Below are 26,653 nucleotides of genomic sequence, written 5' to 3'. Positions count from 1 at the left end.
TGCAAAATGCACCACAAAAAGCACTGCAGAAACGGATAAAATACAAACTGCATAGGTGGGAATGTAGCCTTAGAAATGATTAGTAATGGCAATCTGCAAGCAAGTAATGGCAACCTGAAAAAAATTTCAGGTTTTTTTATTCTTTGTATACCTCCATTTTTTTTTTCCTTTCCATTCTTCTCACGGTGGCAATTTTTACTAAAGACCAATGAATCCATCACCCTTTACTTCTTGGAAGTCTAGAGCCTAGAACTCCGTGTCTGACTTCTGGAACATGTGATAGGAACTTCCCAGGATTCAGCTGAGGCCAAGGTTACATCCCAGTGTCTCTTTCAATCAGGATGTGAAAAAAAAAACATTTTGTGTAAAAGCAAAAACTGTTTAAATACTGAATGTAAGAAGATTTCAGTTTGTAGAGCTGTATGCTGCTGTGATTTTTAGTGAAAGGGGGGGAAAGGTCCCTTAAGACCCCCCCGTTGCACAGGGTGCGACTTGGCATGAGATTTGCATGCCATGCGACTTGCAAATCGCATGCCAAGTTGCACCCAATTGTCCACAATTACAGTGGTTACCGATTTCTAAAGTAGTACATGCACTACGTTTGGTGCGATTTGCATAGACCTCTGTGTCAGATGTCTTGACAACACTGACAGCAATTCTTGCTATTTCAGTAAAAAAAAAAAAAAATAGCAGGATTTTAAAAAGGGATAAAACTTGGGGAAATGTGCATGTATTGTAGAGAAGTATTATAAATATTTGTTTTTTTTATGTTTTCCTATGTTTATATTATTGTATATTTCTCCTTTTAACCGCTTCCGCGAAGCCTTATAACAGAAATACTGCTACAGGGCGGCACAGGTGCGCACAATCACGTGCGTGTGTGTGTGTGTGTGTATATGTATGTGTGTGTGTATATATATATATATATATATATAATGTGTGTATGTATGTGATTTTGCAGTTCTGGGTAGGAGACGCATGCATGTCCTACCCGCACCACCAGTCACGGACTTGGCTGTCAATCACCGTGTCCCGGCCGGTGATTCCCCGCCGGCACCTGGCGATGTTCGAGGATTTCTGACGGGGGAGAGACCTGTATGTAAACAATACAGATCTCTCCCCTGTCAGCTCCTGCACACTGCTTTGTATGGCTCTGCATATCAGCCATACAAAGCAGTGTGCTTACAGTGTAACACACACACAGCCCCCATAGTAAAACAAACACAGCACACAGTTAACCCTTCCATCGCCTCAGATCTTAAACCCCTTCCTGCCCAGTGTCATTAGTGCAGTGTCGGTGCTTTTTAGTAGCACTGATCACTGTATTGGTGTCACTGGGGATGGCAGTGACTTCAATTCAGTTCCCCCCAGTGTCAGAATGCCCTCCGCAGTCCCGCTTTAAGTCGCTGATCGCCACCATTACTAGTAGAAAAAAAAAATCCCAGTATATATACCACCATTTGTAAATGCTATAACTTTCATGTAAACCAATTAATTTACATGTTTTGGGATTTTTTTAGCAAAGACATGTAACAGAATACATTTTGGATTTTTACTGGATGTGTTTTATAGCAAAAAGTAAAAAATATAGGTTTTTGGGGTTTTATCCAAAATTGTCAGTCTTTTTTTGTTTATAGCGCAAAAAAATATAAACGCAGAGGTGATCAAATACCACCGAAAGAAAGCTCTATTTGTGGAAGAAAAAGGACGGACATTTCATTTGGGTGCAGCATTGCATGACCGCGCAATTGCCAGTCAAAGTAATGCAGCGCTGTAACACAAAAAATAGCCTGGTCAGGAAGGGGGGGGGGGGGGTAAATCCTCTGGAGGGCAAGTGGTTAAAGGATAGGCATATCTTTCTATAAAGGAGCACTAACCCTCCTCCAGCCTTTCTAAATAATCTGAAATAACCCCCCCACCCAGGCTGATTACTTTCCACAACAGTGGGGATCTTTGGTGTATCTACAGCCGAAGTTGTTTTGTCTTTATACATTAGTGAGGAGTTGGAGCCCCTGGCAGGTATTTATCACCGCCTGTGTCCCTTTTAGGGGGATTTATGTCTCTGTTTGTCCTGGTGACCACTGTCACTGGGACTGAAAATCAGGAGAAATCCACAATTGAATTCTTCACCAAAACAGCTATAGAGGGGAAATCTGTGAATTCTAGTAGGCAACGGTGTTTTGAAGTGTATTCCCCTGAAAATATTTTTCTCACATCCTGGGACACGTATAGCAATGACAGGAGTTTTCACCATTGGTATAAGGGACGTGTGGGAGAACTGTAGCACAATGCTTAGGTCATTTTTTATTTTCTATCTGTGCTCATTCACATGTAATGACAGGAAAGCCACAAATATAAGTGGGTGTGTTGTAGGTGGGATCTCAGTTGGTGATATAATTGAGGGTTACTGAAAATCTGTTCCTGTTCTGACATCATCAAGGTGTTGGCCAGGCATAACACCTCTTATTTTAGTATCCTCTGTGGTGCAAGCAAAATAAACGTACTCCATTCTGATTCAGCATGGAAACCTAAAGTCACATCATGAGCTTTTCGTCTGTTTTATGCGTATTTGTTTAACCACTTCAATACCGGACACTTTCCCCCTGCCTGCCCAGGCCAATTGTCAGGTTTCAGCGCACTCACACTTTGAATGACAATTGCGCGGTCGTGCATAACTAAAATGTTATCATTTTGTTCACACAACTAGAACTTTCTTTTGGTGGTATTTAATCAATCACATTTTCTCACATGCTTTTGGGAGACTTCAGATGTGTTTTTACAAAATTTATCCAGGCTTGGATGTTTTTCTTCGTAAGAAAAGGCTTCCATCTTGCCACTCTACCCCATAGCCCAGACATATGAAGAATACGGGACATTGTTGTCACATGTACCACACAGACCGTACTTGCCAGATATTCCTGCAGCTCCTTTAATGTTGCTGTAGGCCTCTTGGCAGCCTCCCAGACCGGTTTTCTTCTTGTCTTTTCATCAGTTTTGGAGGGACGTCCAGTGCTTGGTAATGTCACTGTTGCGCCATATTTTCTCCACTTGATGATGACTGTCTTCATTGTGTTCCATGGTATATCTAATGCCTTGGAAATTCCCTTCTGACTGATACCTTTTAACCGCTTCCATACCGGGCATTTTACCCCCTTCCTGCCCAGGCCAATTTTCAGGTCTCAGCACTCTCACACTTTGAATGACAATTGCGCGGTCATACAACATTGTACCCAAACTAAATTTTTTTCATTTTCTTCACACAATTAGAGCTTTCTTTTGATGGTATTTAATCACCACTGGGGTTTTTATTTTTTGCTAAATTAACAAAAAAAGACTGAAAATTTTGAAAAAAAAACATGTTTTTCTTTGTTTCTGTTATAAAAGTTTGCAAATAAATAATTGTTCTTCATAAATTTAGGCCAAGATGTATTCTGCTACATGTCTTTGGTGAAAATAACCCAAATTAGGATGTATTTTTTAGTTTGTAGGAAAGTTATAGAGTTCACAAACTATGGTATAGATCTGAATATTGATGAATCCTGAAGTACTGACAGCCTATCTAATTTCTTGAGCTCCAAGAATGTCAGAACAGTACAGATATCCCCCAAATGACCCCTTTTTGCAAAGTAGACAGTCCGACGTATTTCATAAGAGGCATGGCGAGTTTTTTGAAGTTCTATTTTATTTTTTGTCATAATTTTTCGGAAAATTAAAAGATTAAAAAAATTATTTTCACTATTTTTTTTTTTTTTACATACTGTCACCAGTGCAGTACAGCATCATCATATAACTGGCATTGCGGTGATCAGGGACACTGACTGGTGACAGAATAAAAAAAATTATAGATTTTTTTTTTATAATTTTTAATTTTTTATTACATTTTATTTCTTTTTTTTAAGATTTTTTTTTCATAATTCACTATGACCAAAGTAGTACAATGTTACCATAGTAACATTGTACTACTTTGGGGAAGTGATCAGTATTTTACACACAGAATTACTTTGCTATAAGCAAGCATTTACCTGAATGACATCAATTCATTCAGGTTTTTTTTTTTGTGCTTAGCTGTGATTTGGCCACGGCTAATCACATGACACAGCTGGGCTGTGATTGGCCCAGCTTGTGCATGTGATCGCTGTGACCATTCACAGCTAGGCACACTAGTATACAATGGATGGCATGAATGAAGCCATCCATTGTATACAACTGTCATGTGACCTGCAACGGGGCCGGTACTCAGATCTGTCATCGGCCGTGTCCGAGGTACGCGGCCGATGACAGATCACGCTGCTGCGCAGCTCTGCAGGCGTGCAAACTGCACATGTGCGAAAGGATGCCATATGGCGTCCACCCGGAAAGGTGAGGGTTTTTGCCGGCCGCCATTTGGCCATAGGCCGGGTGGGAACCGGTTAACAATTAGATCCCTCTGATGCTTTGGAAGCTCTCTGCAGACCATGGCTTTTGCTGTAGGATGCGACTAAGAATATGTCAGGAAAGACCTACTAGAACAGCTGAACTTTATTTGGGGTTAATCAGAGGCACTTTAAATGATGACAGGTGTGTACTGACTCCTATTTAACATGAATTTGAATGTGATTGCTTAATTCTGAACACAGCTACATCCCCAGTTATAAGAGGGTGTGCACACTTATGCAACCACATTATTTTCGTTTTTTATGTCTACTTCCCCCCTAAAAGATTTCAGTTTGTTATTGTACACTTTATAGGTCACATTAAAGGTGGAAAAAGTTCTGAAATGATTTATCTTTGTCTCTTTTTTTACATTACAGAAACCTGACATTTTAACAGGTTTGTGTAGACTTTTTATATCCACTGTATATAGGCTCTCCCATAATCCTTTGTTGGACCAGCTTTATGGGTTTTCTGGTTCCAAAGGGCTCTGAAATACAGTGAGAGTTGGCTGCAGGACTACAGGTCCCAAGATCCTCTGCTCTGCTACATGAAGAACATCTCCTCTCCTCTACAGGCAGGAAGTGATGTAACAGTCTGGGTACTGAGCACTAGAGGGGAACAAATTAGTCTATGGTTCAACTGGACAATGTCCCTTTGATTTCATTATGCGGTAGCCGACACCTAGATACATTTGAATCTTTATGATAATTTTTTTTTTCCAATTCATATTTTTTTATGTGAGAGACAACAAGGTTACTGCTGTGGTGTGTTTGGGAATAGGTCTTTTGCATCACAAGCAGGTGTTCCCAGATCGCCAGATTACTGACAAAAGGAAGTAGGGTGTACTGGTGTGCTACAAAAATACCTGGATGAAAAACTGAAATTCTGAGTGGATATGCTGTTTTCTTTGCATACAGCACGGAGCTGTATTCTCAGTTTTGATTAAAGTTAGCCTTTTGAAAAGGACCTGAATTTTCCCAGAATGCATTATTACTCACTAGCACACTTATCACTTTGAACCAATAAAACACACTATAAGGGCTTGTGTCAACGGGATTCGATGACCAAAAGGCACGTTGCTTTTGTTCCCAGTTTCAGATGCTTCCGAGATCATTCAGAACTCATGGCACATGTGGTTGACTTGCTTTTAGATTCCTATAGACTTGTATGCATACAGTTCTAAAGCAACCAAAGGCCAGTCGACATTGCCTCCAACTTGCCCTTGCTTGTGCTGTTCAGAAACGATTGATGAACTTCAGAATGTGATGATGAGAATCTTCAGAAACTGATGGAGCTATCAAACAGCAGAAATTCTCCAGTGAGTTCTTGCCCAAACATTGTGCGCTCTCAAGATGGGTGATCAGAATCTATCCAGGCAGGATTAAGAAAATGGTAATGCCACAAGAGGGGGGAGTAGCTGCAAAACAACACAAGACTTGTGGGCTATTTTTTCACCCCCTACATTGAAGATCAAATATTGAATACAGTAATAATAAGACTTAATTATGCACTACTCTATTATATTAATGTTTTTACCAGTTGGGATTTAGTGCAGATACAGTGGGGCAAAAAAGTATTTAGTCAGCCACCAATTGTGCAAATTCTCCCACTTAAAAAGATGAGAGAGGCCTGTAATTGGCATCATAGGTAGACCTCAACTATGAGAGACAAAATGAGAAAAAAAATCCAGACAATCACATTGGCTGATTTGGAAATAAGTTATTTGCAAATTATGGTGGAAAATAAGTATTTGGTCAATATCAAAAGTTCATCTAAATACTTTGTTATATATCCTTTGTTGGCAATGACAGAGGTCAAACGTTTCCTGTAAGCCTTCACAAGGTTGGCACACACTGTTGCTGGTATGTTGGCCCATTCCTCCATGCAGGTCTCCTCTAGAGCAGTGATGTTTGGGGGCTGTCGCTGGGCAACACGGACTTTCAACTCCCTCCAAAGGTTTTCTATGGGGTTGAGATCTGGAGACTGGCTAGGCCACTCCAGGACCTTGAAATGCTTCTTACGAAGCCACTCCTTCATTGTGCAGGTGGTATGTTTGGGATCATTGTCATGTTGGAAGACCCAGCCACGTTTCATCTTCAATGCCCTTGCTGATGGAAGGAGGTTTGCACTCAAAATCTCACGATACATGGCCCCATTCATTCTGTCCTGTACATGGATCAGTCGTCCTGGTCTCTTTGTGGAGAAACAGCCCCAAAGCATGATGTTGCCACCCCCATGCTTCACAGTAGGTATGGTGTTCTTTGGATGCAACTCAGCATTCTCTCTCCTCCAAACACGACGAGTTGTGTTTCTACCAAACAGTTCTATTTTGGTTTCATCTGACCATATGACATTCTCCCAATCCTCTTCTGGATCATCCAAATGCTCTCTAGCAAACTTCAGACGGGCCCAGACATTTACTGGCTTAAGCAGGGGGACACGTCTGGCACTGCAGGATCTGAGTCCCTGGTGGCATAGTGTGTTACTGATGGTAGCCTTTGTTATGTTGGTCCCAGCGCTCTGCAGGTCATTCACTAGGTCCCCCCGTGTGGTCCAGGGATTTTTGCTCACTGTTCTTGTGATCATTTTGACCCCACGGGGTGAGATCTTGCGTGGAGCCCCAGATCGAGGGAGATTATCAGTGGTCTTGTATGTCTTCCATTTTCTAATTATTGCTCCCACAGTTGATTTGTTCACACCAAGCTGCTTGCCTATTGCAGATTCAGTCTTCCCAGCCCGGTGCAGGTCTACCATTTTGTTTCTGGTGTCCTTCGACAGCTCTTTGGTCTTCACCATAGTGAAGTTTGGAGTGTGACTGTTTGAGGTTGTGGACAGGTGTCTTTTATACTGATAAGTTCAAACAGGTGCCATTGATACAGGTAATGAGTGCAGGACAGAGGAGCCTCTTAAAGAAGAAGGTACAGGTCTGTGAGAGCCAGATATCTTGCTTGTTTGTAGGTGACCAAATACTTATTTTCCACCATAGTTTGCAAATAAATTCTTTCCAAATCAGCCAATGTGATTGTCTGGATTTTTTTTCTCATTTTGTCTCTCATAGTTGAGGCCTACCTATGATGCCAATTATAGGCCTCTCTCATCTTTTTAAGTGGGAGACCTTGCACAATTGGTGGCTGACTAAATACTTTTTTGCCCCACTGTACATGTTATTTTTTGTACCCATTTTTTTTCCAGGTTTCCCTGATGATTTTCTGCTGAATTTCCAAATGTTCTGGTGTCAAAACTGCTAGATTGTTAGCCATATATACAGTGCATTCAGAAAGTATTCAGACCCCCCCTTCACTTTGTTTTGTTATGCTGCAGCCTGATACTACAGTTGTTTAAATTAATTTTCATTAAATTCATTTTCTCATTAATCTACACTCCGTGCCCCATCATGAGAAAATGAAAACCGAATTTTATAAATGTCTGTGAATTTGTTAAAAAGAAAAAAAACTGAAATATCACATTGGCATAAGTATTCAGACCCTTGCAACAACATTTGAAATTCAACTTAGGTGCCTCCTTTCTCTCTTGGTCATTGAGGAGATGTTTTTACACCTTGATTGGAGTCCACCTGTGATAAATTAAATTGATTGGACATGATTTTATAGAGAGTCACACCTCTCTATAAAAGGCCTCACAGCTGACAATAGATACTGTATCAAAACAAAAGCCATGCGGTCAAAGGAACTGCCTTCAGAGCTCAGAGACAGAATTATTGCAAGGCATTGATCTATCCTGCCCTCAGCTAATAATGGAATCTTCTACTGTTCCAACCAATCCATCCCCCGCAGTTACTACCTTTTGTACCACTAGCCCCTCCCTCCTAGATTGTAAGCTCCAAGGAGCAGGGCCCTCAAATCCCTCTTGTATTGTTGCTGTATTATCTCCCTTTATATTGTAAAGCGCTCAGCAAACTGTTGGTGCTATATAAATCCTGTATAATAATAATAATTGATCTGGGAAAGGCTGCAAAAATTGTTTCACCGCACTGAAGGGCTCCCAAGAGCCTCCATATTGCTCAAATGGAAGATGTTTGGCACAATCAGGACTTTTACAAGAACTGGTCGCCCAGCTAAACTGAGCAGTCGGGGGAGAAGGACCTTAGTAAGAGTGATGACCTAGAACCTGATGGTCACTCTGACTGAGCTCCAGAGATCCTGTGTGGACATGGGATAAAGTTTCAGAAGGACAACCATCACTGCAGCCCTCCACCGATTTGGGCTTTATGGCAGAATGGCTAGACGAAAGCCTCTTGTGCAAAACACATGAAATCCTTCAGGTGTTTTTTTGCAAACTACAAGTAGGCTTTCACGTGTTTTACTCTAAGGAGAGGCACAACCAGATTACTGAGAAAAAAAGGAATGTAAAGCAATTTAATGGTTAATTTTTTTTTAAATAACAAGCATGTCTGCACGTACCTGCTCTGTGTTGTGATTTTGCCTGGAACCTCCTTTTTTGGGTCCCCCGCAGGCTCTCCTGGCCCCTCCTTCCTGTCGGGTGCCCCCACAGCAAGCAGCTTGCTATGGGGGCACCTGTTGCGCTGTGTGTCTATTCACACACAGATCCGTGGCTTGGCCCCACCCCCCTCTCTCCTCATTGGCTGACAGGTTGTTATTGATAGCAGCGGGACCCAATATCTCCGCTTGCTGTCTCTGCCAGTGAGGAGGCAGAGACCCGGAACAGCTGAGGCTGTCGTGCACATCGCTGGATCGCTATGAGGCTCAGGTTAAGTATTGAGGGGGCTGGGGGCACTGCTGTACACAGGTTTTTTACGTTCATGCATAGAATGCATGCAGTTAAAAAAAACCTTGAGCCTTTACAACCACTTTAAACAACTGTAGTATCAGTCTGCAACATAACACTGAAAAAAGAGAAAGCAGTCTGAATACTTTGTGAATGGATTGTAAGTTTAAAAATAAATCACCTGTTGACTTCATAATATCTCTTATGCTCTCTTTTAAAGGGCCACATCTTTGTTCAAACAGAGCTATTGATTGGTTGACTATGTCTGAACCACACTTTTTGGCAGAGATCACATGTCCTGCCACTTTGGCTTTGTTTGGTTGCTTCGAGCAGTTTAGGTTTTTCAGGGACTTTAGGTCCATTTGTATCTTTAGTGTACAAAAAAAAGGAAAGAAAGGGATATCTGACTAATATAGTTGAAGACCTTGTGTGGGGGAAAAAAAAGAAATATTTTGATGGTGCCCATATTACCCATAGGTCAGCCATATGTCTATTGTAGCTTCCTTGTTCTCTGGTCTTCTATCTGCTTTAGGCTGGTCTTACCCATAGAGATCTCTGGATTGCAATGACTTGCTTCAGTGCTTCCTAGTCACAGAACTGAAAGAAGAATGCAGAAACAGAAAGCCAGAACGATGTAAGAACTTCCAATTTCTATACTGGGTCAGTGAAATATTGTAGGCTAAGTATTGGCATGACAGCTAGAGTTACTAGCGTTATCAGGAGAGGTCAGCAATGGAATACATTTCTATTATGGCAGATGCCTTTTTTTTTTAAAGAAGAAATGAGGGCATTAATGTGTCACCAGAATAGTGTCTAACCCTTCCCCAACCTATCCCCAAGGCAAAACTTTATTTATTTATTAGTTTTGGATAGAGTGGAGAGGCATTAGAATACCTGTTAGTTTATGTTGCTGTTTGTGCCCCCATTGGTGAGATTCCCCCTCCCTATTTGTCCTGTTTACCGTTATCGAAAGTGAAAGTCAAACAAAATCCCAAATTTTGTGTTGACACCAGAACAGTGATAGAGGGGACATTGTCCAATGAGGACACTAATTCTGGTGACACTTTGGGATTTTATTACTTTGGAGGGATTTCATTTCAATTCCTGTTTTCACTATGGGAGAGGATGTGAAGGAAAATCTCCCTGTCAGGGGTTATAACCCTCCCTTACTCTATCCAAAATTTAAAAAAAAAAAAAAGTTTAGCCTTTAGTTACACTGTAATGCAAAAACTAAATTATCCTTATCCAAGAAAAGAACCACTTCTTGTTTTCATAAACTAACTTTTACCCATGAAGCTATTCCATCTGGCTGAGAATCTCTCCCAGCCACAAAAACACTTGGATAGAAACCTTCCTTCAGTTGCTGGCAACTGATTTGTAACCTGCAATGCAAGTTCCAGTTTAGGTTACATTTAATAGCAAAAAAATGTTTTTAAATGCAAAGCATTCTCTAAATGGCGCCCATGCCAAGTGGCCACCATCCTGTATTCACAATGCATCAGACAGGCCGTTCAGTATGGGACTTGGAATAAAATGGAGATCACTGGTGTAGCGGTGTGATTTCCTGCTTCCTGGTGCATCAGCCACGTATGGTGTGTGTGCATGTGTATGCCGGGAATTCTTCTTTAATAATCTGTTCCTAAACACAATGCAAGCATCATATGCAAAAAAAAACTTCTGTTGACCATACCTGGTGTATGTTTATGTTCCCTTTTTATATTTTACACCTCTTTTATGTTTTCTTGTTACTTATGTTCTTGTATATGTTCTGATTTCAAGACAACAGAAACAAAAGGAAAAAGAATTTTCACAAAATCCTTAAAGGACCTGCTTCAGTACATGCAACAATGCTGCTTGCAACAATATTCATTCATAATTCTACATACAAATATGTTTCATAACTATGATCCTGCTTATTCCTCCAAATAAAGTATATGGAAGGAAAGAAAAACAAAAAAGTGATTATGTTGTTTTATATATAAAAATCAATACATTTTTTTTTCTCCTTAGGAAATGGCAATAAGGGCTTTGAAACAGACGGGAAGTAGAAGCATTGAAGCAGCTTTGGAATTTATCAGTAAGATGGGTTATCTGGACCCTCGCAATGAGCAGATTGTCCAAGTCATCAAACAGACATCACCAGGTAATGTACATGAATGTTATGGTCTTCAGTTTCTCTTCTGCAATATCACAAATAACTTTTTCACAGTGGCTGAGATTTGAAAGCAGTGTTTCTCAGTCACTGGTACATACTATTGACAGGTTCAGGATGTACCTCTCTTTGTGTAGGTGATCCATGGATTTTGATGCTTGTTCATTATCCTCCACTTGTGTGCAGCCTAAATAAGAGTTTATGGTGCTGGTGTTAAATTCTGTTGAAAGGAAAAAAAAGAAAAAGAAGAATAAAAAAAATATATATATATATATATAATCTCACAGAAGTGAGTACATCCCTCACATTTTTGTAAATATTTAATTATATCTGTTCATGTGACAACGCTGAAGAAATGACACTTTGCTACAATGTAAAGTAGTGCGTGTACAGCTTGTATAACAGTGTAAATTTGCTGTCCCCTCAAAATAACTCAACACACAGCCATTATTGTCTAAACCGCTGGCAACAAAAGTGAGTACACCCCAAGTGATGTCCAAATTGGGCCCATTATTTTCCAGCACTGCCTTAACCCTCTTGGGCATGGAGTTCACCAGAGCTTCACAGGTTGTCACTGGAGTCCTCTTCCACTCCTCCATGACCACATCACGGAACTGGTAGATGTTTGAGGATGGCACACAGATGCTCAATAAGGTTTAGGTCTGGAGACATGCTTGACCAGTCGATCACCTTTACCCTCAGCTTCTTTAGCAAGGCAGTGGTCGTCTTGGAGGTGTGTTTGGGGTCATTATCATGTTGGAATACTGCCCTGTGGCCCAGTCTCCGAAGGGAGGGGATCATGCTATGCTTCAGTATGTCACAGTACATGTTGGCATTCAGGTTCAAACAGCTCAATGAACTGTACCTTCCCAGTGCCGGCAGCATTCATGCAGCCCCAGACCATGACATTCCCACCACCATACTTGACTGTAAGCAAGACACACTTGTCTTTGTACTCCTCACCTGGCTGCCGCCACACGCCTGACACCATCTGAACCAATCAGACCACAGGACATGGTTCTAGTAATCCATGTCCTTAGTCTGCTTGTCTTCAGCAAACTGTTTGTGGGCTTTCTTGTGCATCAACTTTAGAAGAGGCTTCCTTCTGGGACGACAGCCATGCAGACCAATTTGATGCAGTGTGCGGTGTATGGTCTGAGCACTGACAGTCTGACCCCCCCCACCCCTTCAAGCTCTGCAGCAATGCTGGCAGCACTCATACGTCTATTTCCCAAAGACAACCTCTGGATGTGCCGCTGAGCACGTGCACTTAACTCCTTTTGTCGACCATGAGGAGGCCTGTTCTGAGTGGAACCTGTCCTGTTAAACCGCTGGTTGGTCTTGGCCACCATGCTGCAGCTCAGTTTCAGAGTCTTGGCAATCTTCTTATAGCCTAGCTCATCTTTATGTAGAGCAACAATTCTTTTTTTCAGATCCTCAGAGAGTTCTTTGCCATGAGGTGCCATGTTGAACTTCCAGTGAACAGTATGAGAGAGTGAGAGCGATAACATCAAATTTAACACACCTGCTCCCCATTCACATCTGAGAACTTGTAACACTAACGAGTCACATGACACCGGGGAGGGATAATGTCTAATTGGGCCCAATTTGGACATTTTCACTTGGGGTGTACTCACTTTTGTTGCCAGCGGTTTAGACGTTAATGGCTGTGTGTTGAGTTATTTTGAGGGGACAGCAAATTTACACTGTTATACAAGCTGTACACTCAATACTTTACATTGTAACAAAGTGTCATTTCTTCAGTGTTGTCACATGAAAAGATATAATAAAATATTTACAAAAATGTGAGGGGTGTACTCACTTCTGGGAGATACTGTGTGTGTGTATATATATACAATTTTCCAGGTGATTGGCAGTATTTTCAGAAGTGTGAGACCAAGGGCACTGCTGTTATGCAAATATGAACTCAGATCTTGACAAAATAGGGGGTTGGGTAGCTACATGGCAAATGAGGTTCAATCTTGATCAATGTAAAGTTATGCACTTGGGTGCCAACAATACACATGCAAATTACTTATTAGGAGGGGCACCCCTGGGAGAAGCAGTGATGGAAAAGGATCTGGGGGTGATTGTAAATCAGAGATTTAGCAATAGCATGCAATGCCAAGCTGTAGTTAACAGAGCTAGCAAAATACTGTCATTCACTAAAAAGGGTGTATATTCAAGAGATAAATCAATTGTTCTACCTCTTTACAAAACACTGTTTCTGCCTCATCTTGAATATGCAGTCCAGTTTTGGTTACCAATTTCAGGAAAGTTGTTGATTTGGAAAGATTTCAGCAAAGAGCAACAAAATTAATAGGAAAGGGGATACCTCACCTATTTATTTATTATTTATTTCAGGTATTTATATAGCGCCGTCAATTTACGCAGCGCTTTACATATATATTACATTCACATCAGTCCCTAACCCTCAAGGGGCGTACAATCTAAGGTCTCTAACTCCCATTCATACATACACATACTAGGGACAATTTAGACAGGAGCCAATTAACCTACCAGCATGTCTTTGGAGTGTGGGAGGAAACTGGAGTACCCGGAGGAAACCCACGCAGGCACAGGGAGAACATGCAAACTCCAGGCAGGTGATGCCGTGGTTGGGATTCGAACCAACGACCTTAGTACTGCCAGGCGGAAGTGCTAACCATTTAGCCACTGTGCTGCCCATCCTATGAGGATCAATTACATAGATTACAGTTAAACTGGCCATACACTATACAATTTTCTGTTCAAATTCTGCCCAATTTCCTTTAGATTTACCTTTAACTATGTAGTGCAAGAGCCTGCCTAATTGGATACTATAGAAAGTGTTGTTAGGTTTGACCTCATATTATATGATTTTTGGTAAATCTAAACCAAAAATATCAAGAAAATTGTATAATGTATGGCCAGCCTTAGGCTAGCTTTACACAGCTTGTGTTTTTTTCTTTTTTTAATTTAGCCAGTGGGCTAAAACACAAAGAAAAAAAAAAGCCTAACGGATTCCTCTATCCACACAAATGAGGTGGATAGAGAAATGTCCCCTGCTGAGACATTGTATTCTGACAACAGCTCCCACTGTTGTCTGAATACACTGATCAGCAGCTGCAGCTTGTTCATTTGACAGAAGTCGATCACACAATTGACTGCTGTCAAAAAGGGACAGCATTATTTTAAGCTGTTTCACTATTAGGTATTCGGTCCATTGCACATGGGGGTATGTAGATGGTGTGTGCCCCTTCTGCCCTTCCGGTGTTTTAGTGCACCTGGGAGGAACAGGTGCAGTGTCTACCTTCACTGCCTGACTTTTGGCGCCCCCATATGCAATAGGCCTAAGTAGATTTTATTTAATAAACATTCTGATTTTGTTAAATATTCTGCTTTGGCACTATGAGTATTTAGAGTCAGCATAAGCATAAAACAGCAAATTACAAAGCTAGGAAGGGGGTGGTGTCTGGAAGCACAAAAGACAAACCTGTTCAATTTGGTAATGGAAAGTCGTTTAGAGATGTAGATATTTCTCTTTTTGACCTGGAACATACTTAAATGGAAACCTTGTCTGCTTATATTTGATATATTTCTTCTATATTTTTTGATGACTCCTATTACAGGTAAAGGCACAAGCTCCAATAATGTTCTTCATCGATCAAGTTTTGAAGGACCAAGTGAACCGTTTCCACCATATCATCCTATTAATAATCCGCCATACGAGGGGCCTGTTTTTCCTGCTGAAGGTTCCACTGTGCTTAATGATGTACCACGGCAATACATGGACTACTTGCTCTCTGCTCCCCAGGCTGGGGCTATGAATGGACCATCACAGAGGCCACCAGCACACAACCCTCCTGGAAGCCACCAGCATCAGCAGAAGGCGTATGCCACCGGTGTTGAGTCTCCTGCAATAACTTATACTATGGGGAACCACACCAGTCAAGGTCTACCCTTGCAGCCTTCCCATGCTTCAAACAGTCCCCATTATAGCCGACAGCACCTCATTGTCCAGGGGGGCCCTATGGGGTATGGTGTCCAAAGAACCCCATCATTTCAAAACAAAATGCAACAAGAAAGTAATTATGTGAATATTCAGGGCAAAGGTCCAGTGCCACAAACTAGCCCAGGTCATACATATCAGCAAGCCCCAGCAGGCCTTTATATGCCACATCCTCACCACAAGCAGTCAAGTCCTTCCTCTCACCAGATGCTGGTTATGTCAAGGGGATCTCCCTATGTAAGTGAGTATCCTGACACACCACAAAATCCTTTTCCTCCATCACAGAATAGTCTAAACATGGATATATATGATATGAGTGGTGTTTGCCAGTGGCCAAATGCCCAACACCGCCGTGATTCTCTTCAGGGTCCTGGAATAGATGCTTCTCCACGGCAACACGTCTCTTTTAGAACAGAATCCCAAGTACCAAGCCGCACCAACTCTTTCAATAACCACCAACAGCCAAAGCAGGTGCAACTTCGGCAAACTCCTCAAACCAAACCTGATCCATCAATGACTTCACCTAATACCATCACCACTGTTACTTCTGCCCATATTCTCCAGCCAGTGAAGAGCATGAGGGTGGTTAGACCAGAACCTCAGACAGCTGTTGGTCCATCCCATCCTGGTTGGCTAGCATCACAAGCACAGGTGCAAGAAAATGTAGAGATGCTTGAGCCACATCCATTATCTGTCAGTGGGCCAAGTCCTTATGGGATTGAAGTGGATTATGGCAACCAGGACATAAGATTTCCACCACCACCCTATCCAAAGCATCTTTTTCTCCAGAACAGCTCAGAACAGCATGATATGAACTCTTTAAGTAAAGGTGTAGAGCAGAACCTCCGGGTTGTCGATAATGTAACTTGCAATCAAGCAGAGGAAGCCAATGGAGAAGTAAAACATGAGAAAGCAAGCAAGAGTTCTAAAACCACAAAATCTGGAAAGGACAAAAAGCAAATTCAAACATCTCCTGTACCAGTGCGTAAAAATAGCAAAGATGAGGAGAAAAGGGAGTCCAGAATTAAAAGCTACTCTCCTTTTGCCTTCAAATTCTACATGGAGCAGCATGTGGAGAATGTCCTGAAAACCTATCATCAAAAGATCAATAGAAGGTTACAGTTGGAACAAGAGATGGCAGAGGTAATTATTTTTCTTCTTTTTGTTCTTCATTTGTACATTTATTCATTTTTTTTTTCTTTTTGTGGATGAAGACCTTGTCCATTCACAAAACATTGTGTATTCTTTTCACTGAATACAAGGCGTTCTGTGAATGGATGAGAGGGAATCCTGTCGTTTACTCACCTCTCTTCTCCTCTCATTTTGGTGTCACTCCTGTGCTGCTCGAAGAGTTGTACATGTTACAATTTGATATTTTCTGTAAAATTAAGTTGTACCTGAGGTTTATATGAGGCCCTAAAGTGTTAGGATATCCCTTATAAATCCATTCTGTATATCTGTGTTTCCTACACCTCTCCTGCTTGATTATTTCTTTGGGTCATGGTTCATTAGGGGGGACACCAAATCACTCACTAAATCTCACAAGACTAGCATTCAGAGACACGGGTTGATCTACTAAACCTGGAGAGTAAAACATCTGGTGCAGTTCTTCATGGTAGCCAATCAGCTTCTAACTTTGGCTTGTTCACTTAAGTTTTGACAAAAAGCTGGCTGGTTTCTGTGCAGAGCTGTATCAGATTTTGCACTCTCTAGTTTTAGTAAATCAACCCTACAGTGCTTTAGATGATCTCACACTACAGGACAACTTTATGGTACAGTTCATAGAGGCCCCTACTAGGAATGATGCTCTGCTGGACCTAGTAATCTCAAACCATGCAGAGCTTATTACTAATGTCCATATAAAAAGAAATCTGGGTAGCAGTGACCATAACATGATTTCATTTATTGTTAGCTGTAAACAGTGAGCACATACGGGAAAAATAAAAATGCTCAATTTTAAGAGAGCTAATTTTCCAAGGCTGAGAGCTACTCTCCAGGACTTCGACTGGAAGGGAATATTGGCATCAATGAACACAACACAGAAATGGGAGTTCTTCAAACAGAATGTATGTGAACACACTGCAAAATATATATTCCCACGGGCAACAAGTTTAAAAGGCTAAAAATCAAAGCTATGTGGCTTATGGCCACATAGGTTTGATTATAAAGAGCTTTTTGTAAATATAAAAATGAAGGAACACTATCATCATTTAAACATTACAAAGAATATGCAAAAAGGCTGCAAAAATTGAAAACGAACGACAGATTGCAAAAGATAGCAGGACCAACCCTGCAAAACATTCTTCAAATATATTAATAGTATAGGGGTGACTGGGGACAAAGAGAAGGAAAATTTATTAAATTTATTAAATACCTTCTTCAGCTCTGTGTATACAAAGGAGCATGGGGGAGCTCTTGTCCATAATGGGTATGGTAGTGACATAGCTCCAGATGATCCACATTGGCTCACAACTGATATGATCCAAAAATATTTAGAGAGAATAAAGGTGAATAAAGCACCTGGCATACACCCACGGGTCCTTAAAGAATTGAGCTCTGTCATTTCAAAGCCGTTGTTTCTAATTTTTAGGGACTCTTTAATGAATGGCATAGTACCATTGGATTGGTGTAAGGCCAATGTGGTGCCACTATTTTAAAAAGGGGTCAAAATCTTTACCAAGTAATTATAGACCTGTTAGTTTAACTTCTATAGTTGGGAAGATACTGGAGAGTTTAATAAAAGACCACATAGATGAGTTCTTTCTGGAAAAAATATTTTAAGCAACAGACAGCATGGATTCATGAAAGACAGAAGTTGTCAAACAAATTTCTTTTTATGAGGAGGTGAGCAAAACCTTGGACAGAGGGGTGGTAGAGGACGCGGTATACTTGGATTTTGCAAAAGCGTTTGACACAGTTCCCCACACACGGCTAATGTGTAAGGTAAAGTCTACGGGCTTGGAAAAATCTGTATGTAAATTTATAGAAAACTGGCTAAAAGATCGTATTCAGAGAGTAGTGGTTAATGATTCATACTCTGAATGGTCTAGGGTTGTCAGTGGTGTACCCCAAGGTTCAGTGTTGGGACTCTTACTTTTTAATAATATTTATAAACAATATAGGGTCTGGGATTAAAAATCCCATTTCAGTCTTTGCGGATGACACCAAGCTGTGCAGTGGAATAACGTCCTTACAGGATGTCTTCAATTTACAATCTGACCTCAGTGCACTGTATAATTGGGCAACTATGTGGCAAATGCAGTTTAATGTTGATAAATGTATGGTTGTGCACTTGGGGGCTAAGAATATGCATGCATCATACATACTGGGGGGGGGGGGGGGGAGTACAACTGGAGGAATCAATGGTGAAGGATCTGGGAGTTCTGGTAGATCACAAGCTTAATAATGACATGCAATGCCAAGCTGCGGTTTCTAAATCGAGCAAAATCCTCTCTTGTTTTAAAAGAGGTATAGACTCCAGAGAGAGATATCATATTACCCCTGTACAAATCATTAGTAAGACCTCATCTGGAATATGCAGTTCAGTTTTGGGCACCAATTCACAAAAAGAACATTGGGGAACTGGAGAAAGTACAGAGAAGGGCAACCAAACTGATAAGAGGCATGCAGGAGCTCAGCAATCTCCAAACACGGAAAGGTTTCTTCTCAGTGAGAGCTGTGAAAATGTGGAATAGACTCCCTCAAGAGTTGGTTCTGGCCAGCTCAGTGGATTGCATTAAAAAAAGGCCTGGATTCTTTCTTAGATACACAGAATATACCTGGATACTAACATTTATAGGTAAACTTGATCCAGGGAATATCCGATTGCCTTTTGGGGATCAAGAAGGAATTTTTTTCCCTGCAGGAGCAAATTGGATCGTGCTTTGCTGGGTTTTTTTTTCCTTTCTCTGGATCAACTGAGGGTATAGGATTAAAGTAACTTTTTTTTTGATTGAACTGGATGGACTTTTTGGTCTCTTCTACCATAACTGCTTCTCCCTGCCTGTCAGTGTTAATGTACACTAAGCCATGCATGTGCAGCTCGGTGCACATTTACAGCACCTCCTTGTGCATAATAATGTGTGTTCTGTGTGCCCGTATGCTTCCATGGGAGTGACATTACCGCAGCCTTACTAATCAGCTGGCCAAACATTCTGAACTCTGAAGGAAGGTTGGGAGAAGATGGTAGCGCTAGTGACCAGCAGGAGCAATGACAGCGCAGCACTGGAGGCGCCGTTTGACAGAAAAGTCTGTCATATTGCACTAATAGCTTGATCACACAAGCTATTATGGCTAACAGCTCCTGGGGGCCTATTTAAAAAAAAATGTTGTGGACATAATGCCTCTTTAAGACACAAGAGCTAGGCAAAGAGAGTGCATCTTTTTTCAGGAGGAATTCAGTTGTCAAGAGTACTGTTTAGGCACAATTAACAGAGTTGTACATGTTACACTTTGATATTTGCTTACTGCACATTGGGATTCTAGGGCGCACTGGAACAGAATTATAACAAGTTGTTGATTTGAATCAGATTCTTGTGGTGGCTCCTGTCGCCTACTCTTACACAGTATTTTTTACCAATGAGTTTATGTTCAATGCTCAAATCCACAAACATGTTTCAGCTAACATAACTCGTAAAGTGCATGTGTCCAAATATCTGCTGTGTGCTTGTCATTGCATTGCTTTCTCTTTGCCAGGGTAGAACCCTCTTGGCATTAACCCTTTAGGCGAGTACACATACCAGCAGCAGCTTCTGAGACCCTACTTTTGCCAGGCAAAGTTCTGACACCTCTGACTTCAGACGTACCGTGTTTCCCTGAAAATAAGACACTGTCTTGTATTTATTTTGGGTAGGTCTTATTTTTTTAATGTACAGGTGTGGACAGGGGGTGCAGAGGTGAGCAGCAGGCAGTTGTGGATGATCGTTACTATAGAGAGGACCAGCTGATGACAGTTGTGAGATGCAGTCAGGTGTTGCAGAGGATGTATTGACAGGTGAGTTTCAGACAGGGTGCAGAGATGAGCCACAGACAGGGTGCAGGGGTGAGTTGTGGACAGGGAATGCAGAGGTGAGCTGTGCCTGGGGGAAGCAGAGGCAAGCTGTAGCCAAGGGGTGCAAAGCTGAGCTGTGGCTGGGGGGTGCAAAGGTGGGTTGCAACTCAGCTCACCTCTGCACCCCCCCAAGCCACAGCACATCTATGCACCCTGTCTGCAACTCACCTGTCATTGTACCTCTGCAACACCTGACTGCAGCTCACCTTTGCAAATCCCCCTCCACTGCCCTCATATGGTTAACTAGCTTTGCAAAACATAGCTGTCAGCAGCCGGCCCCTCCCTATATTAACTCCCGTTTCGGGTCCTATCTTCCCGCACCAAGCGCACTCACTCTATTCTCCGCCTCTTCCCCACTGTCCGGTGATCACCCCTGGGACATCGACTTCCATGCATTAGGCTGCAGGACAAGATGCTCCGCCCCTAAACACACTGCGCCTGCAGAGATCTGTTTCTTCCCCGTCCCACAGTAAGTACAGAGGTAGGGAGGTTCTGTGAGAGCAGATGGTGCGGTCACTTACTAGAGGGACTATTACTTACAAACACAAAATCCTGGCTTCTGTGTTTATAAGAGACAGTAGATATTGGCGCAGAGCCAGTGCCGGTGGTGGCGGAACGGCGTTCCGCCACATTCCTGCTGGAAAGAAGCCCTGATCACAACTAGGTCGTATTTTCGGGGTAGGTCTTATACTTTAGCAATTCCCAAAAATAGTACTAGGTCTTATTTTTGGGGAAACAGGGTAACTGCTGCCTCCATCACAAACCAGTAGAAATGTCCAGAAGGCAGGAAAGGAAGCTTATTGGAAGCTTTGCAATGTTGCCTGTCAGAGTTGCAGGCATTTGACTGTAATTGCAGGGTATTTGAAGTTGTTGTATGTATCAAGGTGTGTTTATTACCTTGGTTTTTTTTTTTCTGTTTGAATGACTACATCGCTAAGTTATTCTCATTGTGCTTAGGCATGTTTTTTTTAAAATAGTAAGTCAAACTGCCCTTAAATGTTCATGCGGTACAATGACCGATCAGACATTGGTATGTATGCGGTAACAGAAGCAGGTGGCAGATCTCCCTTGACAAGACATATAGACAGATCATGGGCACCAATAAGGAATACAACTTTGTTTAAATTAGATGAAGCTGTCATTTATTTACTATAATTAGTGGCATTTTGCTGCTCCACCTATTTACAGATAGTCTAATTCTGACTGTAATGTGAACAGCTGTAGAGAGAGTAATCTAGCCAGAATTCTTGAAGCTTTCCCTCTGCCTCCAATTCTGTTTGTATATATGAAATTCATGAAATTCCCTATTCAGTATTTATTAAAAATAGCACCTTAAGGAATGGCTCACAGTCAAGTGTCCTAGCAGTTTATTCCGAGCACTCAGCCTAAGAATAGGAGACCAAATATTGTCTGTCTTTAAGAGGAATTCTTCCTAAGAGGCAACAACGCAATGCAGGGTAGAAGATTAGAGTGGTGAAGGACAAAGTGAGTCACCGTGTTTAAATAAATTCCATTATTTTATATTGCGCTCTATTATATCGGGCTAAAATATTTAAACTAAACCAACTCATACCTGGACAATTCAAACTGAACATATGGGGAAAATGGTTGTGGAGTGGGGGGCAGTGGTAGGAGCAATCTTCAGCCATTACAGGAAAAGTTTTTATGACTTCAGCTGCCTGTATCTCTTGATCTAATGATCATTTTGACGTGTATCTTCCACTGAATGGAACCACTACATATTCCTTTTTCATCATATCTTAGTCAAACTTTTACAGACTTGTGACATGTTTTCCATACAAATAGCTATGGGTGAATTACGAAGAACTGTTTTACCTTCCAAAAGGTTTGTATTTCTGTCCATCTACTTCTGAGATTTATTATTATTATTATTATTATACAGGATTTACCATATTTTTTGCTCCATAAGACGCACCTGACCATAAGACGCGCCTAGGTTTTAGAGGATAAAAACAAGAAAAAAAATGTTCTGAACCAATGACTGCAGACACAGTACAGGAAATGACCAGAGACTGCAGACATAGTACAGGAGATGACCAGAGACTGCAGACATAGTACAGGAGATGACCATAGACTGCGGACATAGGACAGAAGATGACCAGAGACTGCAGACAAAGTACAGGGGATGACCAGAGACTGCAGACAGTACAGGAGATGACCAGAGACTGCGGACAGTACAAGAGATGACCAGAGACTGCAGACATAGTACAGGAGATGACCAGAGACTGCTGACAGTACAGGAGATGACCAGAGACTGCGGACACAGTACAGGAGATGACCAGAGACTGCAGACACAGTACAGGAGATGACCAGAGACTGCGGACACTGTACAGGAGATGACCAGAGACTGCGGACATAGTACAGGGGATGACCAGAGACTGCGGACATAGTACAGGGGATGACCAGAGACTGCAGACACAGTACAGGAGATGACCAGAGACTGCGGACACAGTACAGGAGATGACCAGAGACTGCGGACATATTACAGGAGATGACCAGAGATTGCGGACATAGTACAGGAGATGACCAAAGACTGCGGACAGTATAGGGAATGACCAAGAGACTGCAGACATAGTACAGGGGATGACCAGAGACTGCGGACACGGTACAGGGGATGACCAGAGACTGCAGACATAGTACAGGGAATGACCACAGTCTGTGGACATAGTACAGATGACGAGAGACTGCAGACAGTGCAGGGGATGACCAGAGACTGCGGACGGACCTTTAGGGAGGGAGGGGGAACAGGTACCTGAATTTGACAGGTACCCGCTCCCACTTCCGCGGAGTGGTCCTTCCTTATTCCCGCGGCGGCTTCTGTGACAGCCGGGTGTCCACTGCGCATGCGCGAGAAGCGCTGCACTTTGTGAATGGCCCGGAGCCTTCTGGGACCTGTCATGTGTCCCAGAAGATGCCGGACCATTCACAAAGCGCAGCGCTTCTCACGCATGCGCAGTGGGCACCCGGCTGTCACAGAAGCTGCTGCGGGAAGACTGCAGCGCTGGAGCGAGGAACAGGTAAGGTCCTGCAGGAGAGAATAGCTGAGCGGCCGGCCCGATATTCTGACATGGTGGCTGCAGAAATACTGGACCGGCTGCTTTACATTCGCTCCATAAAACGCACTGACATTTTCCCCCTTTTTTTGGGGGAAAAAGGTGCATCTTATGGAGCAAAAAATACGGTATATAGCGCCAACAGTTTGCGCAGCGCTTTACAATATAAGGGAGACAGTACAATTACAATACATTTCAGTACAGGAGGAATAGGAGGGCCCTGCTCATGGAGCTTACATTCTAAAGGAAGGGGGAGGTGATACAAAAGGTGATAGCTGCGGGGGATGACCTGGTGGAGGTGATTCAAGTACAGTTCTTAGGTGGAGGTGGGGTAGGCTTCCCTGAAGAAGTGAGTTTTTAAAGATCACCTAAAGGCAGACAGGGTGGGGGCTGACCGGACATGCTGTGGTAGAAAGAAAAGGAGGGGCCCAAGGACAGAACCTTGGGGTACCCCAACAGAAAGAGGAAGCGGAGCGGAGGAGGAGGAGTTGTATGTGACACTGAAAGTGCGCTGTGAGACTTAAAGTGACAGTGACAATGTGAGATTTAAAGGATAAGTTCACCTTTCATAACCTTTTACATGTTACATCCATATTCAGGGTAACTTGTTACGAATGTACTGGCCCCCGCATTCCTCCCCATCCACATTGTGACAGCTAGCTAGAGAGTTTTTTTTTTTTTCTTGGGAGAGTGCATGTGACCAGCACAGGGCTAATCAGCACTATCCAGACAGAGGTCAGGGGTTCTACATCCTCCTAGAGAAAACTCCTCCTACAAGCTTTAACCAGTGCTCTGCTGAACAGTGATAGAAGTCACAAGACTGCTCTAACTGCTGATGACAAAAGGTAGCTTATATTTACTAAAATATTTGCATTTTCATGTTCTGTGTACTGCGGGAGATTAGATATAGTGAATGCAGGGTCCTGGGTTTAGTAACACTTAAAGTCTTTTAACTTAGTCATCGAATAAATTAATAAAACTGTGTGTGCATTTAAATTGGAACCTTGTAGGACAAAATAGGTCAAACCTTTAATAATAGCTTCATGTAAAATATCAAGCTAAAAACTAAAAAAAAAAGAAAAAAGTAGAAAATAATGAAATACTACAGACTCCACCTTCGAGGCATCTGTGTTGTCACTGAGCCTTCCTGCATCTGTTATGGAAACCTGAAGAGCCTAAATTTCACAGGAATGTGCTTTTGCTGGAAAGGAATAAGGAAAAAAAAGAATGTTGGCAAATATATTCGTGTGTTAATATTTATCACTGTAAATATAGGCTGTACAGCAGCATGTGGGGAGAATCCTGTCCATGGTCTATAGTGTTGGGACCGGCTGCTGTTTCTAGTGTGACTTGTGCTACAGACTGAAGAGAGAAGGGTCGGTCTGGTGGGGGTTCTTACCTCTGAGTAGTCTGATCTTTTTCTGCGTATTTCATAATGGTGTCCATACTATGTCCATAATACGCAGAAAGCAGAAGCTGGGTTGCCTGAAGGTTATGCATACATACAGTACATAAGGATAGATACGTATGGTCAGAATCATTTGGTAGATAAAAGAAATGTTGCTCAATGCATGCTATCAGCTTTTACTTAGCATCCTGATCTTAGGGAAATCAATACAGATTATAATCACATTTTTTTCATAACAAGCCTTCATTACCAGTGATTACCAGTTATGGTTAGCTTTTCAATTTAAAGTGATTGTAAACCCTCACCAGAAATGAAAGGCAAAACGTGTATAGATATAAAAAAGAAATTATAAAAACCTTTTTTTCCCCTTTTTTGTAAGTGATCACATACCCTGTGTTCTCAGCTGCATAAGATCTGGTGGAGGAGAAACCGCAGAACACTGATCTTCCAAGTGAATGGTGGTGCGGGGGGGGGCATGTCAGGACAAGACTGATTATTGACTGAGATCAGGCTTAGTTCCAGCACAGCTAGGGAACTGTCCATGGTGTATTCTTCTGCTTAGTGTGGCCAGTTTTTTAATAGGAAAGCAGAAGGACTAGCGGGAACACCAGGGATTTCACACAAAAGAAGCAATACAAAGAGAATAGGATATTTTTTCATACAAGTACATGGTACAGCAGGCACATATCAGGAATATGAAATGTTGGGTTTACATGTTGTTTAAAGTGGTATTAAAGCCTTGTCCTTTTTTTTCATATAAAATAACAAACATGTTATACTTACCTGCTCTGAGCCCCTATCCTTCTCGGGTCCCCCGCTGGTGCTCCTGACTCCTCCACCTTGACCAGTGCCCCCAGAGCAAGCTCCTTGCTCTGGGGGCACTGATACATGCTCGCTCCTGAGCCACTGCTCTGTGCATCAATAAGAAACACATAGCCGTGGTTTGAACCCCAAACCCTCCCCCCCCCCTCCCCCAAGCTCTCTCCTCATTGGCTCACTGACTGTGATTGACAGCGGCGGGAGCCAATGGCCTCCCACTGCTGTCTCAGCCATTGAGGAGGGAGAGTCCCCGTAGAGCAGTGGCTATAACCACCGCAGTAATTGCATGCAAAAAATCCTTCGATTGACTTCAGTACAACCAGCCTGCCCATACATGGATCGAATCTCGACCGGTCCTTGCTGAACCAGCCAAGATTTGATCCATCTATGGCCGATTTTAGTCCTCTGTCTGGAAAACACAAATGGCTATAAAAACATGACAGAGGATCTGACCTTCTCCATCCTACTAGAAGCAAAACTGCTTTTTTGACTGTGTTTGTCCATTTTTTGTGAAAATTTCCTAGCACTTCATTTCCCTGTGACATAAAAAAAAAGTTTTGGATAGAGTTGGGATTCAAATCATTGTGGAACATTTTATTTATGTGGATAAGCAGTATGATATTATGCTTTGCTTTTGTTTGTAAGAATACTCTCGGCTTGCCCCATAGCGATAGCAGCTATGGTTTTAGCTACACAGATGAATGACTGGCTTGTGTATATTTTTGTAACACTAATTATACCTCTATTTTTACCCAAATCCCTGCTGATACTGAATGCAGCTTGACTGCACTGCGTAGGGATCAGTACAAGTCATGAGCGCTGATGCTGGTAGGCGGTCAGTCAGTGCTTTGTTCTCGCTGCATATTTCTAGAGGTGTAGGATGTTTGCGTGGTGCGGAAGATCCTAAAATGTTTTAGTTTGCTGATTAGGAATAATTAGCACAAGTTGGTTCTCTTCAGTGTGAGGCTGTACTTTGATTTGAAACCATTCATTTTTATTC

General features: G+C 42.1%; 1 protein-coding gene across 2 annotated transcripts in view; it reads left to right on the top strand.

Annotated features, from left to right (window-relative positions):
* The window catches only part of LATS2 (large tumor suppressor kinase 2), a 106,876-nt gene that overhangs the window by 65,234 nt on the left and 14,989 nt on the right, over nucleotides 1–26,653 (top strand). For both annotated transcript variants that reach the window (XM_089685789.1, XM_089685791.1), the window contains 2 exons: nucleotides 11,170–11,302; nucleotides 14,923–16,445. In XM_089685789.1, coding sequence (XP_089541915.1) covers nucleotides 11,170–11,302; nucleotides 14,923–16,445 — 1,656 coding nt within the window. The remainder of the gene's footprint in view (nucleotides 1–11,169; nucleotides 11,303–14,922; nucleotides 16,446–26,653) is intronic.

Source organism: Staurois parvus, unplaced genomic scaffold (genome assembly GCF_062004578.1).
Source record: "Staurois parvus isolate SC_StPar_1 unplaced genomic scaffold, SC_StPar_1.0 ptg000387l, whole genome shotgun sequence".
Classification (NCBI taxonomy): Eukaryota; Metazoa; Chordata; class Amphibia; order Anura; family Ranidae; genus Staurois; species Staurois parvus.
The sequence above is the reverse complement of the archived record's forward strand: the minus strand, read 5'-3'. Positions and strand labels throughout refer to the sequence as shown.